This window comes from Dipodomys ordii, unplaced genomic scaffold, assembly GCF_000151885.1.
Source record: "Dipodomys ordii isolate 6190 unplaced genomic scaffold, Dord_2.0 Scaffold160, whole genome shotgun sequence".
NCBI lineage: Eukaryota > Metazoa > Chordata > Mammalia > Rodentia > Heteromyidae > Dipodomys > Dipodomys ordii.
The window spans coordinates 3,068,085-3,085,134 of NW_012267376.1; the positions used below are offsets into that span (position 1 = coordinate 3,068,085).

The window sequence follows — 17,050 nt, forward strand, 5'->3', positions numbered from 1 at the left end:
GGATATTCTTCCTAGAAACAAACAAAAACTACTGAAATTTCATTTCAAAGATTAGGGTATTTAAAAATCAACAATGAAAAATTAGAATAATTTACTGTCTAATTTTATTCTAAAATACAAACAAGATGCCTTAGGATGTCAATGTAATTCATTGATAAATTTTTTGTTCCTAAATTCCTAATATGAAAGTCATAAATATTAGGCTTGAAACTGCTGACATTTGATCAAGACTAACAGCACACAAGAAAACTCTTCTGAAATTCTCTGTAGCATGAAATGAACAATTACAAAGTATCAGGACATTTTTGAATTACAAAGTTTATAAAACAGCTCTACAATTACAAAAAAAAAATCTCAAGGGCTAAAAAGACACCAGGAATGTAAGGAAAAAAAGAGAAATCTGAAGCAGAACACCAACTCACAGGAAAAACTTGGACAAGATTTTCATATAAAAATCACCATGAGATGAAAAGATCTGATTTCAGTCCAGTTAAGTCACAGGTGCTACCTAAACCATGTGCCCCTTGCCAAGGAAACAAAACATCTCAGAAGTCTCTGAATTTCTTTTATTTGCCTATGAAATAGCAAAAGAACATTCTGATGGCAGCGCACACTTTGTTAGAAAAGAAAACCCAAGTGCGTGCTGGAGGGACTCGATTAGCAGTGCCACCTTTAATTAGCACAGGTAGTGCATCGATTATTACACCTTATAAGACTCTTTCCAGAGTTCAAGAACTGAAGAAAGAACTGCTTCACCCAAACTAGGACATACTACAAAACGAAAGGGGGAAGTCACAATTCCCGTTATTTTATGAGCTCCTGAAAACGCAGACAGAAATACATTGCTTTCCGGAACGAAATCACCGGAATTCTTGGCTCATTTTAAAGTACCTTGATTCTTGAAAGACCTTTCAACCCACGTTTCATTATTCCAGCTGTAAGGTACTACGTCGTCCTGTAAGAGCAAGGACCTGGAAAGTTCTCCCAGAGTCCGTTTCCTTGAAAAGAAATCGTGATGCTAGGTTTAGGTAGTCTGCTGACAAGTACAGCAGGAGAGGAAGGGGCGGTGTGCGGCTACAGTAGCTGCTGCGTGAGGGAAAAACTTAATTAACCTTAAACCACGGGACACAAAGCCATGACATTCAAGAGAAAGGCTGGCTGGGGTGGGCTGGTGAGGATAGGGAGGCTGGGGGTGGGGAGGGTCCAGGCTGGGCTCCCCGGCCCAGGCCAGGCCCCGCCCCCGGACCCAGGCCTTGCTCCCAGGCCCCACCCCCAGGCCTAGGCCCCGCCCCCAGGCCCAGGCCCCGCCCTCAGGCCCCAGGCCCAGGCCTATTTGAGCAGGCTCTGCAGCATGGCCCTGGCTTAGGTGGACCGCGCCTGGCGGCTCTTGATGGCGCTCTGCAGGTACTGGATGCCGCCCCAGCGCTCCCAGATCTCCTCGAACTGGCGCGGCAGGATCTCCGACCCGCGCTTGGGGGTCAGGCCGGTCTCCTCCAGGTTCAGCTCGCACATCTCCATGTCGTCCTTGCCCTTGGCCCAGCCAGTCCCCAAGGGTACGCGGTGTCTGCCCCATGCCAGTGCAGTGTCTCGGGACGGGGGTTGGAAATCAGTTCGAGAGCAGCTAGCCCGGAGACGGGGTTCCACTGCAGGCCTCGCCTTCCCGGAGGCCTCTACCCCAGCCTCCCCTGCGGTGCCCCTGGGAGCCTATTTTTCTTTCTTATCCAGTTAATACACTGTGATTTAGAATACAGACAGTTGGATGATGAATACCTGTATTTCTTCAAAGATATCTCTGTAGTCTCCTCTTTATTTCTCCCAATTCCTTTCTAGTTTCAATTCATATTTCATAAATAATATGTATCACATGTTTCACAAATATTTGGTATATTATTATATTATTCCTTTATTTTCCAGATGAGCCTTGCAATTTATGGTGGTGTCATATCAACTTAGTATTTGTGGAGAAGAATCTGTAGGAAAGAAATAGCTGTAAAGACTTATTAGCTGCCAAGACATAATCATAATGCGTAACATAATCAAGGTTTATTTAACCTGACCATACTCCTCCTCATAAAATTGGAAGTCTAAATTATTTTCACCATTCTACATATGGATACACAGAGACTCAGAATCAAGGTCAGGTAGCTTATGTAACCCCTTGAGTATTTGGGACAGGGTCATTGCAGAATAATATCTAAATCTGCTGCCATGGAGGAAAGTGGAATTTAATGATGCTTCTCTGTAGTGCCAGGACATAGCACAATTAGGGGGTCCGGTTTTTGTTTGAAGTTAATCTCCCACCCCAGCCTTGTCACCACAGCCGGCAGAACTCTGATACCTAGAACACATCTGCCAGGATCATTACAAACAGCAGAAACTGGGGTGGCAGTGAGCAGGCTGCAGCGTTACAAGCCATTCTGGATGCTAACAAGCAACCGGAAAGGACTGTGGAAAGGATAATAGGATGGGAAGGAGCTTTTCCTCCCTGGTGTGAGGGATATGACCAGGAAGAGAAGAAGGTCTGGAATTAGACCGCTTGCAAGCTACTCAGGGAGGCACCAGCCACACCGTGAGTAGAGTCTGGACATTAAGAGCAATGACCTCTTACTTTTGCCCTTAGAGCTGACTGGAGGTGAGCTATAGTGATTGCATCAGCTTATACATGCTTCTAGCCATCAAGTACTGCTCTCTGTATCGAATTTATACATGCTTCTAGCCGTCAAATATGGCTCTCTGTATCAAAATAGCACATGATCATTTTCATCAAGCTCTGAATTAAAGTAACCCATGCAGGTCTTGTCTTACTCTTCTCCTAAGTCTTCAAATCACAAATGAATGGCCCTGTTAGGTGGCCACATCTACAGGTTTCTGGTTTGCATACCATGTTGATGGGGTGACATAAACTACAGTTTGTGTCTGCAGCAAGACTGGAAGGAAGTTCTTCCAATAGGAGGAAAGGGAGAAGAAGGAAGCTTGTGGATGCTGTGTAAAAGGAAGGAAAATGAAGCTAATGTCCAGAGACTTTACTGCATGAAGTATCTTTAAAGCACAGAAATGCCCAATGGAAGTTTGTTATTTTTTATGTTCTCTTCTGTGGAATGTCTGGTGTAAACATCTTAATCTGCCTCCCAGCGCTCCTCAATTGAGTCTGCATCAGTCCCCAGTGCTTCTCCATTAATGGGTTTCTTGTGGGGACTCGGTCACATGCTAAGCCTGACATCTGGCTTGGCTCTGGGCAAGGGCAGAGGCAGAAGTATAAGGAGGTCACTGGGATGACCTGAGTAGGGTATGCCCTTGATGGCGCTTCAAGGCAAGGTTTTGTTCTCTGGGAAGTAGTGGAGAAGACAAAATAAAGGAGAGCAGGAAATGAGAGGAAAGAAGGGGAAAGAACAGGGGGGTGGGGAAGAAAGGAGGGATGGAAGAATGGAGGACAGAAGTAGTGGTGCCCACAGGATGATTTTATGTAATGTTTGGCTAGGTAGAGTTTGGGAACTGAACCTGTTTCTCTAACCTCAAATCCCTTCATTTTCTACTTACAAGGCAAGTGTACAAAGACATGCTCATTTCTAGTCAGTCCATGGCAAGAACGTGGTCTGTGCTGACTTCAGAAAGCAGAGTGGATGAGTTGATCAGCTTTCCTCGCCCCCTTGCCTATGAAGAAATGTCTGGTATAGTCAACACGGAAAGGGAAGAAGGGCTGTTTTGGTTCATGGTTTTGGAAGTCCATGGTCTCTGGGTGGTTCTGGGGCCTCTGGCAACCATAGCACATCACGGTGCAGCATGTGATAAAACAAGTGCTAAACTACAGCCAGGAAGTACAGAGCAATAGGACCAGCCCTGGCGTCAATATTCCCAATGACCTAAGAACCTTCAAAGGCCTATAGCATCTCCCAGGTCCATCCTGTACATGGGCCTTTGAGTGCCACTCTGCACTGAACACAGAGCAGAGGAAACATTAGTGGTTCTTGTTACCTAGTGAAAGCTCCTCAGGCTCCCAGGAAGACCCCCAACCTCCCTCCCAAGAGCTCCATGCTGTAGATTTAGCTGTAATTTCCACCGCCCTGGAATAGTCCAGTCTGCACTCACTCTTGTATGTGGTCCCCAGCATGTGTCTCCTTGCTACCCTCTTCCCTCCACTGTTTTGGCAATACTGAGGTTTGAACTCAGGGCCTTGTACTTGCTAGGCAAGTGTTCTACCACTGAAGCTACATCTCCAGTCCTTGTCTCCCTTTGGCACAAAGTCCTTTACCTTTTTCAAGACCTTGTTTGCCTCATCCCACCCCGGTGGAATGGAACAATTCTTCTCCAAGTCTCCTCACTTTCTCTATGTCTGTCTTTGCTTGCCTGTGTGTCTGATATCCTAAGCCATCTGGGCATGCTCTGTACAGGCTTTGCATGATAGGGTGATAGACTAGTTCCCAATGTATGTTGATTGCTTTGAATTGAAAATGATGTTTCTGCAGCACCATGTACAGTGAACCTAAGCAATTTGCCTTAACAAAGTGTTCTCTCTGGGGATGCCGCTGGGTGTGGCCCATAACTGGCCCTGGGTTTTGCATCCTCAGCATCAGAATACAAACAAACATCACTTGTAATACAAAGGGCTCCCTCTTGAGGTTCCTCTTGGAAAACAGGGGACAAGTCACATGGCACTGAATCCAGATGCTGCCAACCCAGCATTTACCACTCTCAGGTGCATGGGTAGCAGATTGTTCAGCAGACCTCTAGAAATACCACACCCACATCTTCCTGACACCTTCACTGACACAGAAAGACTCCCATCCTTTCAACAAGTATGTGTGGAAACAGAAGACCAGTGTGGGAAATCAAGTGTCCTGCTGAGGGAAATTGTACCCAGTTATGCCACAAATACTTGCCCCCAAATAAAAACAAACACAAAATTACAGAGTGGTTTATGTGCCTTACTTTATGCATTTTTGCCAATATTATTCTTGAGAGTCACATTCTGTTTTGTTTTGAAAGGCCCCACAGATGGCATCTAGATGAGAACACTTTAACAAAAGAGCATTTAGTGCCAAATGGCACATCCTCTTCCTGCTTCAACAGGCTTCTCCAAGTTCAACATTGTGTGAATATGAGGAGGGTATGGGAAAGATGAGAAAGGGGAGGAAAGCCATAGAAACAAGCAGACTGGAAAGGATAAAAGAAGACAGAGGGGCTGGGAATGTGGCTTAGTGCTTGCCTAGCATGCATGAAACCCTGGGTTCAATTGTGCCACTGTTGAACGGTAGAATGCTAGCCTTGATCAAAAGAAGCTCATGGACAGTCCCCAGGTCCTGAGTTCAACCCCAGGACTGGAAGAATGAGGAGGAGGAGGAGGAGGAGAAGGTGGAAGAGGAGGAGGAGGAAGAGGGAGGAGGAGAAAGAAATCCACAAAGACTGTGAAAGATAGAAATCCTGTGGGAGGCCTAAGAAGCAGTATCAGGACATACAGAAGGATACACGTGGCTGGGCAGGATACTCGGGAAGGTGGAGACTATCAGGCTGGTCCAACACAGCCTTCATCCAAACTGGCCTCTGGTTTGCTCTGGGCTCCACAGCATCTGAGACCATTTTTTATCTCTCTCTGCTACCCTGACACACTCTTCCAATTTCCATTTGCCAAAACATGACAATGCTTTCAGATATGGAAAAGGGAGCATGGAAAGGAAGCAGCAAGCAGAAGTTTCAGAATGACAGAGTCAAAACAGACTCAAGAAAAGAGGACACAGAGAGCCCTGCTAAAGGCAGGGGCAGGGGTGGGGAGAGAGAGACTGTCTCTAGGAAGCCATTTCCACATTCCAGAATAGAGCTTACTAGGAGCAGGGATGGTCCTGGTGGAGTGAGGGCCTCTCCATATTCCTCTCTGCAACTCTCATGTTGAAGGCTAAGGCCACCTGCTCTTACCACAAATAGCTCAGAGGAAACAGGTAAACCCAGAGTACTTACTGGCCTGATACCTTGTAATTAAATGCCAGTGCTTCCACAAAACAATGAGTAAGAAAACAAGGAATAAACATGATAAAGCATATAGAGAAAGACAAAACAAATAGCATGAGATACTAAGCATCCTTGTCCTTGATAGGATGCTTAAGCTTTTTGCTTATACAACATTTGCTTGGAGCCTGGTGCCAGTGGCTCATGCCTGTGATCCTAGCTACTCAGGAAGCTGAAATCTAGAGGATTTCAGTTTGAAGTCAATCTGGGCAGAAAAATCCAAAGGACTCCATCTCCAATGAACCAGCTTAAAGCTGGGCTGACAGCATGGTTTAAGTGGTATAGCACTAGTTTTGAGCAAAATAAAAGCCCCCTTCCCAGGCATGGTGGGAAATTAGTTTCCCTCTCTGTTTCTGTGGGGCCTTGGAATTCTCCACCCTTGCATCCATTGCTAAATGTACAGCACCACTTTCTTGTGTTTGCTGGAGCTTGGTTGTCTTCACCCCACATCGACCCAATGGTGGACACAACCCTTCTTCCCAATCCACACAAAGCTCTACCATGGCCATTGTGTGTGATCCTCTTACTAGCAATTCTGGAGCAGAGAGCAGGAAGCAGTTGCTCATCAGAGCCAGAAAGCACAAAGGGAAGATGCATACATTCAGTCGCCTTTCTGTATCTGCAGGAGGTCAGTTCTAGGACTCCATGGATTCCAAAAACACAAGAATGTGCAAACACTTTTTAATATAAAATGGTATCGTATTTGCTCCCATCTTTTTTAAAAGTGGAGCTGTCAAGGCAAGCCATTCCTGTCACTAGTTCCCTTTCTGTAGAGACAAACATCTTGGAGAGATTTGGGCCAGATTTAGCTAGATTTCATGTCTGCTGCTAGACAATTGTACCTCTTCTCTGCTCATGTTCTGGACCCATCTTTGAATCTTCCTGGTTAGAATAGTTACTAAATGTCTTCCCAGTTTCCTATTTGATCAAACCTGAAGCATTCTTGTTGGGAATCACTAGCTTACTCCCAAGGTAAAGGCCTTTTTGCTCTTCTGAATTACCCAATGTATATATGCTGATGCTTTCCATAGATAAATAGGTAGCAATAGTGATTTGTGATTTATGTTATACAGAACTCAATTTGGTTGCCTAGAAAACAAAAAGGATGGTGTAAGATAGATGATATATCAAAGTCCAGCGTATATGCAACTATAGGGACCATTAGTTACTCAGAACTCATGTGGTTAGCATCTCCTGGCATCATGTACTGGTCCTGATGGGACTTACATTCTTCATGATTGTAACTAAGTCTCATTTTCAAGAAATGTAGAAAACCTATTTTTAATTTCACAATTTTTAGAATGTTTTCATTTTTTAAAATTTATTGGGATCTGTGAATTATGCCATGGCAATTTCAAGATATTTGCAACACTCTACACAAAGTGCTATGAATTAAAGGGTTGGTACATAACTGTTCCCTTACAGAAAATAATGCCAATCAGTAGGATTTGGTCCACACACCACTCATGTGTGTCAGATCCTGAATGGATTCTAGAGATGAAGACTTGGTTTAGGGGGCAAGTCATGCTTTTCCAAATCTGCTCTCCTTGCCATTTTGTATTTTCATTCTCATACTCAAAGTAAAACTTTCCTAGTAAAATTTTAGTTTTTAATCATTCAGCATAGGTACTTTTTAAATTATTGTGACTTATGCACTATCATAACTATAATGCTTCATTATACATTTTGAAAAAACTGAGCATGTGACTATACTGAGTTATTATTAGTATACTTTTAGTTTTAATAGTGTCATCGATATGACAAAGAAAATGCTAAAACCATATGTAATCCAGCAAGTAATAAACTTTTATATTGATGTTTCACAAAAAAATGGTATCGTATTTGCATGTAAAATATGCACATCTTCCCATGGCCTTTGATCCAACTCTAGATTATAGTACTTAATGAAATCTTATGTAAATATTTTTTGACTCAGTCATTTAGGGAATAATAACAGAAAAAATAGATAGTCTCTACATGTTTGACAGAGACACAAATTTCCCCTGATGTTTCCAGTCCAACTTTGGTTGAGTCGAAGGATATGGACCCAGATACCTTTTGAAAGCCAAACTTAACAAAACCTTGGTTTGCTGTTACATTTTGAAATCGAATGCTATATGTAAATATCTTGTTTTTTGTTTTTTAAACCAGTCTTGGGCTTGAACTCAGGGCCTAGGCTCTGTCCCTGAGCCTCTTTTGCTCAAGGCTAGCAGCTTTCCAGCTTTTTCTGTGTAGGGTTTCATGCATGCTAGGCAAGCACTCTACCACTAAGCCACATTCCCAGCCCCACATCTTGTTCTTATAATGGTTTCTCTAAGGAAGTGAGAAAATCAAAGGATGGATACTATTGCTTTGAAAAGCCCCATGTACCAAAATCTCCAGCTTATGGTTTTCTGACTGGCCATTGCTTCTCAAGAGTCAGCCTCTGTCCCTCTGTCCCCTGCTTAGAGGATGACCGTCTCTCCACCACGCTCTCCCTCCACACAAAGTGAATACATCTCTTCTTCTTATGCAGAACCATACCCTTCTTGCTACATTCTGTCCTCTGCTTTGAAATCGTGGGGCTGTGTCTAGCTTAGGAGAGAAGTTTGACTTGGCTAAGTGAAAATTCATTTGCACCCAGAGAGCCATTACGGTAGCAGAGAGAAGAGTATTGCAGAGTGCATGGTTTATGTGGCAAGTTTTCAAATTCTGGTTATTCTGAAAGGCAGCACCATCAAAGAGCCCCATGTGCCTGTATGGCACACTCTCGGGGACAGCTTGTATAGATAGCCTGCCAGGCCTGCCACAGGAAGCAGTCCCCTTCAAAATGAGCTGTAAAAGGGCTGCTGCCATTGTTTTCCTCCCTGGTCACTGGTCTGAAGGGGGACAACTAAGAAGGTAAAGAAGTCTTCCCTAAGCCCATTGCTCACCTATTGTCCTTGATATTCCTCACTCAGCACCCTGCTGACAGTTCTGTTCAGTCTCTTCTGCTCCATTCAGTCAGTCTCTCTGGTCCCAGATCTCAACTTACTTTGTTCTCTCCTTTGCCTGCCAGCGTCCAGGATCTTCCTTGGTTCCCACATTCTGTGTTGTATGAATGAGGCTCAGCTGCCTCTGTCTGTTTAATTCCTCTACTATCTCAATTCTCACACTTCTTGTTTTATTAGTATATATTTGTTCTACATAATAATGGGGCTTGTTGTGATATCAGACAGGAAAATACCATACTTTTTTTTCTGTATGTGTCCTGGTCTTAGAGCTTGAACTCATGGCATGGGTGCTGTCCCTGAGCTTTTTGCTTAAGGCTAGCACTCTACCACTTGAGTCACAGCTCCACTTGCAACTTTTAGGTGGTTAATTTGAGGTAAGAGTCTCACAGACTTTCTTGCCTAGGCTAGCGTCATACTTTGATCCTCAAAGATCTCAGTCTCTTGAGTAACTAGGATTACAGATATGAGCCATGGGTAGCCATGGCTACTTTAGTGATGTTAGTCCCTCCTATTTCCCTCTTTGTCCTCCCCTCTTCCTTCACCTTGATGCCTTTTCTCCTTTCTAAGAGTTTCCTTTCAACTTTCAAGAGTCCACACATTGAAGGAAACATGTGATATTTTTCTTTCTGAAAAATATAGTTTCCTTCTAGGTTATTTTGCTGGACATAAAAATCAGCAAGTTCCACCCAGTTTCCTGAAAATAATATGCCTTCCTTCCTTCTTCCTTCTCTGCCTTCCTTCTTCTTTACAGTTGAGTAAAACTCCACTATGTATACCTACCACATCATCTTTATCAATCTGTCAGATGACAAGCACATAGGCTGGTTCTACAACCTAACTATGATGAGGACTGACTGCCATGGGTAAATAAGTCTGTGCAGGGATGTTTAGACATGATTGAATCTTCTCAAGAAATCTACAAATTCAGAGCGTGTTGGTGCTTCTCTACAGAGATGTAGAGTGCCTGTGAGGAGCCAGGAAGTCCAGATACCAGCGATGGATCCTGTGGTGGGAACAAAGGTACTATTCCTCAAAGACACTTCCTGATGCCCAGGGCTAACAGGCCCAGCCCTGAGGTGTACCATTGCAGACCCAACTGTTCATCCTGGCCTAGCCAGTGTCCTTCGGTTGGATGGAGTCTATCACATGAGCTTGGAGGACACAGAACTTTTGGGAACCACCATCATTCATGCCCACAGGTCACCTGCAGGAAGAGAGAACAAACCCAAGACAAACCAGAGAAGCAGAGGCAGTGGAAGCCAGGATGCTGAGGTCAAGGGTCAGTGGTCCCCAGAGGGGTCATGGGGACAGCCTTCCTGAGATCCTCTGCTGGATGAGGGTTTCCTTTACCAATGTTGGTTTTGACTACTACAATTGCTTCAATAAATTATTTTATGCTTCAATGGTCACGAGTTGGTTTGCTATTGCAATTAACCAAAGGTCCAGAATTTGTCTTGATCTTTGATGTTATGAATTGGTGTTAGAAATTGTGCCAGGCCCAAAAGAAATGGAAACAGACATGGTGGCCTCCACCCTGGAAGATCTCAGAAGGGAGGTGAAGAGGCAGGTCAGTCATTCTGTATCCTTAGAGTTCCAAGTTCCCAGGCTTCCCATCTAGGTCTCCTCCTGGCCCACAGGGACAGCAGCTGGCTGTCCCCAAGCCCATGCTAGGGTCACAAAGACTTTTGGGAAGCCAGGCACTGGTGGCTCAGGCCTGTAATCCTAGTTAAAATGCCAGTAGCTGAGATCTGAGGATCATGGTTCAAAGCCAGCAAAGTAGCAAAGTCCATGAAACTCTTATCTCTAATTAACCACCAAAAGCTGGAAGTGGAGCCATGGCTGAAGTGGTAGAGCCCTTGCTGAGCATGAAAACTCAGGGACAGGACCCAGGCCCTGAGTCCCATTCTTGAGACTCAGCAAATAAGTAAGTAAATAAATAAATAAATATCTTTTTAGTCTTATGAGGAGGAGCATGGGCAGAAATTTTCAAAAGCTTCTCTGTGATTTCAAAGCCCTTCAGATAAACTTCATCAAATGTCAAGAAGATCCAATCAGAGGGTCTGGAGAGTAGCAAGTGGATGTTTATCAAACACTGCTGCCAAGTAAAACTATCCTGCAAGGTCTTTACTGTCCTTTCTTCTTCCTCCTTGTCATAAGCTGACTTTCTAAATAAGCTTTCATATTAGTGAACAGAATGAGCCAAAGATAAGGACTCGTGAAGACAAGGCAGTAAAGGTACTTGATAGATTTGATTTTCACTTCCAGAATAGCATCTTAATTCCTTTCTATGGAAGATAAGTATAGAATCTTAGGTGCCCAAGGGGCTGGTCTTCCAACAGCAGGCTGGCCACCAAAGTTTGGGACCTGCACATTTAAGGCTACATTCATTCATTCCATAAACTCTTCCATGCAACAGTGAGCCAGCATTGTAGGTGTGGTCACAACCCATGCCCTCAGGATATGACAACCTAGTACAGGGGTTTTCAAAGGGACAGGGGCCCCAGCAGCACCTGGAAAACTTTACAAGTGCTATTCCCTAGATTCCACCCCGAGGTGCTTTTAGAGCACCATGGAGATTGACAACCTCTGATCTGCAGCGAGAGGAGGATGGATGATCAGGGAGCTCTAGGAAAAGTTGAGCACATGATGAGAGAAGACTGTTCAAGGCCCTCTCTACCAGGCTAGGAAAATACACAAAGTTTCCTCAGGGACACAAAGCTCCGCTCAGACCTGACAGGTCATGGCAACTGGCCACATGATAACATTGGGAAGATGGAAGAAAAGAATACAGCCAGGAGTAGGTGTTTATGCCAGTAATCCCAGTTATTCAGGAGGCTGAGATGTGAGGATCAAGGTTCAAAGCCAGCCCAGGCAGGGAAGTCCATGAGAGACTCATGTCTCCCATGAACAACCAAGAGCCAGAAGTGGAGCTGTGGCTCAGGTGATAGAGCGCTAGGCTTGAGCACAAAAGCTCAGGGTCAGCACCCAGTTCCTGAGTTCAAGCACTAGTACTGGTATCAAAAACAGAAACAGACAAGAAGAGAGTTCTGAACAAAAAGAAGACTCAGTAAATTCTGTTTCAAAAGTCGGGGGAGGTGAAAGGATAGGGAGAGAGCCTGGTATGTTAGGAAACATCAGAAGGAATTGCCACAATAAAAGAGGAAAAAGTAGGAAGCAATAAAAATTGAGTGAGGTGAGGTTAAGCAAAGATCAAACCAAGAAGAAGAGGTGGTGGAAGATTATTTGATCTGTATTCCCGAAGGCACCATGAGGTCGGCTGCCAGGGACGGAAGTGACCAGATATGCTGGAAACACAGCAGAATCTCTATTTCTCTTCAGAACAACAAGTCCATAAATAGGACTGGCCTGGAATAACAGCCGGCTATGGTGTACAGATGAGCGTGTTAATGATGGGTCATTTCTCCTTCTAAAATCTTGCCTCTACCTGGTCACTATATGAGATATTCAAACACATCTCTCTCTCCTCAGGAGATCAAAGCAGCTGCCATCTTCTCATTAACCTTCCCTCACCATCCCTGAAGAAGACAGAAAGGTAAATTAGATTAGGGGACATTTAAAACACTTAACATTTGAAAGACTTGCCCAAAACTCAGCGTAATAATCTGGGGAGACACAAAGTTCTGCAAGTGCTTTTGGTTTTTGTTGTTGATTTTTGTTTGTTTTATACCCCTGTCCAGTCTGAGGCTTCAATTCATCTCTAAGATGACATTGTCAAGAGGTCAGCTTAGAATATGTCTGCAGAGATGGAAGCTTAGAGCTTCAAGCTAACTTGCCCTTAGAAGAAAAAAGTCAGAGGAGAATAGAATTGCTTATTTTGCTCAGAGAAACTCTTCAATTTGTGTTTCAGGGTAATTGTTAATGCATAAAACTTATCTATGAGAGAAATGCTTCGCTCCTGGGTAGAAAGGGTAGGGGTGGGGAAGGAACTGGGCCAACTCTTCTACTACTAATAAAAATCACCCTAGACTGTTTTTACCTTTACCCTCATGGGTGAGTTGCTTATCTAAAGCTAAAACACTGGTGACTTTGATCTGACCTGATGAATTGTTGCTAACTCAGCAGCCACATTGGCTGTATTCAGTTTTGGTCAGTCAACTGTCTTCCATAAGCAAGAGCCAAACTCTTCCATGCCCAGAACTGATTTTTCTCCCATCTTTGCCTCAAAGTACTTCTCACCTGATCATTGGAAAAACAGGTGTGAGGGCTGGGCTCAGTGGATCATACTTATAATCTCAGCTACTTGGGAGATATCAGATGTAGGATACAAGTTCAAGGTTGGTGCAGGCATGAAAATAGTTAATGAGGGGGAGCATGGGAGGGGATGAGAAGGGGAAACAAAGGATTAGGCTACAAGGCTTGATAAGAAATGTACTCATTATCTTGCCCATGCAATTGTAACCCCTCTGTACAGTATGTTCACAAATAAAATAAAATAAAATTTAAAAAATAAATAAATAAATAAATATTCATCAAAAAAAAGAGCATTTTCCCTGGGAGTGAACAGTCCAAGCTGAAGGTGGATTCTAGCTTTATGTCTTCATGCTTTTCCACATGTTATGTGTTCACCCCTATTTTGTCAATTCTTGCCCAAATGAATGCTGCCAGTGTCCCCCAAGGTCTAGCAGCCTAAAGGACCGATATTGGAGATACTAGGGTGATTGTCATATTTTAGAGTTGCTCTTTTTCAATCAGGGGTCTGAACAGAGAAAAGTGAAGCTTCTAGATAGGTCATCATTTTCCCTCCATTCTGCCTCTGATTGGTGTGTGTGTGTGTTGGGGGGCGGTGCTGACTAAGAGCGAGGTGTCAGGAGTCACACCCTGGTAGGGGCAGACTGAGGTCTGGACAGGGGCTCTCTCTCCCTTCAGCCCTAGAATTCAAATAGCCCCAAAGCAAGAATCCAAAGCAAAATTACCAACACACATTTTGCTTCCCATCAAGTGAGGTTCAATTTAGACCAGGATGATGTTTCTGAAATTCCATTTAACATAAATTTTGTTTTGTATGAGCTAACAGATGGGGTCTAAAGGCTGCAGAGCTAAATGGGCTTCGCTTTATATCAGAAGTAACATGGGAAGATGACAGGCTTCCAGGATCCTGGGAGGAAAAGAATTAAGTCTATACTTAGGTGTTTTTAAGGTGAAAGAAACATAAGTTTGAAGTCTAGGGGCTGCTGATCTGAGCTTGTTTGTTTGTTTTATCCCGGTCCTAGGACTTGATCTCAGGGCCTGGCCCTGTCCCTGAGCTTTATTTGCTCAAGACTAGCACTTTATTACATGAGCCACAGCTCCAGTTCTGGATTTTTTTAAAAAAAAGTCATGGTAGTAATTGGAGATATGTGTCTCACATATTTTCCTGCCTGGGCTGGATTCAAACTAGATTCTCAGCTCTGAACCTCCTAACCAGCTAGGATTACAGGTATGAGCCACCAGTGCCTGCCCCCTCCCATGCCTTCTTTGATAGCCTCTAGGAGGCTGTCCATTAGTTCCACCTTGACCTTGACGGTGTCCTCCAGAGTCTAACTCAGTTACCAGCTTAACCAATAATCATCAGTCTGAATTCTCATGGCCATGTTGGAGAACATACTGCCAAGCTGAACATCATCTCCTGTATTACACAAATGACAACTGTATGCACAAACACAACCAAAATGCTGCCAATTTCTGGCAGCTGAGGAATAAAACAAGAGAAGGAGCCTAAAAGCAGACAAGTTCCCTGTAATAGTGTCCGATGAGAAACCATTCCTCTTCCATTTGCAATCAATAATAAACAAAAGAGCCATTCCTGAAATTTTATCACGATGGCCTCAGAATTTAGCCTGCCAGAACAAGTCATAGTAAGAATAAGTGGTCCACATCATTAACTTGCTTTGATGTCATTACCTCTGGCCTGTATGTGTTTTTTTATATGATGTATCAATGGTGCATACCAAGGAAATCTGAATTTTGCTGAGTGACAAGCATTCTGCCACCCCAGAAACCTGAGCATTCCTCTGCCACTTCTGATTTCATTCCATAGCCACTGACATGCAGATGAGCTTGTTGCAAAAAAGGGAACAAGCTTGCAGCCACTGTCACCACAGGACTGTCAACAGACAAGACCTGAGATGTCATCAAGTCAGCTGGTTCAAACCTCTTATTATATGATGAGAAATGGGAGGAGAATGAACTATATTAAGAGGAGCATTGTCACCAGATGCTGGTGGTTCATGCCTGTGATCCCAGCTACTTAAAAGGCTGAGATCTAAGGATAGTGGTTCAAAGCCAAACTGGGCAAGAAAGTCCATGAGGCTCTTCTCTCTAATTAACCACCAGAGAACCAGAAGTGGTACCGTGGCTCAAAGTGGTAGAAGGCTAACCTAGAGCAAAAGACCTCAGGGACAGGGGCCAGACCCTGAATTTAAGCCCCACAATTGAGAAGAAAAACAAAAACTAAAAAGGGAGTGTGAAGCCCCAACAAAATATAGCCATTTTAGGTTTAGATTCCATCCTGTTAAAGCACTATAACTGAACTCCAGGAACAGTATCAGCAACTCCCCTCGAGGCCAAATTCCAGGAACCTTTACAGTACCCTTTATGGTACCCTTTACAGTAAATTCTACAAACTACAGCTAAGTTCCAAATGTTTCTGCAAGATAAAGACCACTTGGTTGCAGCTCAGATCATTTTGAACAGCATCAACCCCATGAACCAGCCAATCCCCAGTCCCTGGTCTGTTCCTGCATGAGTTGAACTAATCATCTTTTAGAATTATTTTATGAATTTCTCATGGTGTGATACTAAGTGATACTATGGTGTATAGAATTTACCATGGTGTGCTACTAAGTGATACTATAGTGTATAGAATGCCCCTGAAACCCTGTAAAAACCCTGCTGAAGGAAGAGTCATGGCTCTCAACTCTGACCTGCTGGCGTCGGTGGTGATGGTTGTAAATCCAGGCTGGAGCTTGTAATGAACACCTCTCATGTGCTTACTTCATTATTGGCTCCTTGGTGGTCTTTGGGGATCCTTATCTGGGCATAAGATCAGCAATGCCTATCAATTGCTTTGCTGAACTCTCATGTTTTGTAGAGAGAATCATTAGAGACATTTGCTTCAGAAAATAAAATTACAGTAGCCAGAAATCACAGCATCCTAACCAACAGTTTTTATCTTTCAAACTACTATCCTGCATACATACAAAATATACATCACCCTGAGTAATCGCCTTGCATTGTGAATACTTAGATATGTGATTCCATAATTGTCCAGGTCAGACAGTCCATACCAGCTGATCCTCCCCCTCAACTGAGGGAAGTGTTCTCTGCCAGTGTTCTCTGGCCAAATGCAGAGAAAAGCCTTTATTTCTGTCTCTGCCAGCTCCAACAATTGCACACTGAAAGCCCCAACCTGCTCTATCTTGGAATGCTGGCTCTCTGCAGAGGTTTAAACCCTAGTACCTCTCCCTGGCCTTCTTTCAGCCCTCAGCCCCAACCACTCACGTGTGCACCCGACTCCTGCTTCAACCCACCTGTACCCCACCCCAACATCTCTGCTTAGCCTTGTCCTGCAGCAGCTGTTCAGCTCACTGCTGGCTCACAGCTGAAGTACAAGTGAAGAACTTTGCCTCCCACCTCCCAAGACAAATGCCAGCCCTCTGACCGTTCCCAATAGTTTATTTCTGCTTGGTGACAAGCTGGAGGCAGATGCTGGGAATTGTGCCTGAAATGGTTCTGAATGGTGACAGAAATGTGCTGTGTCTCAGTGGTAGAGTACTAGATTTGAATAAAAGAAGCTCAGGGCCAGTGCCCAGGCCCTGAGTTCAAGCCACAGGACTGGCAAAGAAAACAAAACAAACAAAACAACTGAAAATTTATGTAATACAATAATCTTTTTTGCTAAAGGAAAACAATAGCTGCTTACAGAGCAGAAGAGCCTTTCTCTCAGAATAGTTTCTCCATGAACATGTAAGGTATATATATCTCCTTTAGGATTCTGTTTTTCTATTTCCAGTATTTTTCTCTAAAATGCCCCTTAGGGGCTCACCTGAGTTTACTGCCTGGCCAATCTGGGTGATTTTGGG

General features: G+C 43.9%; 1 protein-coding gene across 1 annotated transcript in view; it reads left to right on the top strand.

Annotated features, from left to right (window-relative positions):
• Positions 1-1,516: 1,516 nt before the first annotated feature.
• The window catches only part of LOC105998275, a 58,167-nt gene continuing 42,633 nt past the window's right edge, over positions 1,517-17,050 (top strand). Inside the window, exon 1 of the mRNA XM_013032946.1 lies at positions 1,517-1,690. Within this exon, the coding sequence (XP_012888400.1) occupies positions 1,517-1,690 (174 nt within the window). The remainder of the gene's footprint in view (positions 1,691-17,050) is intronic.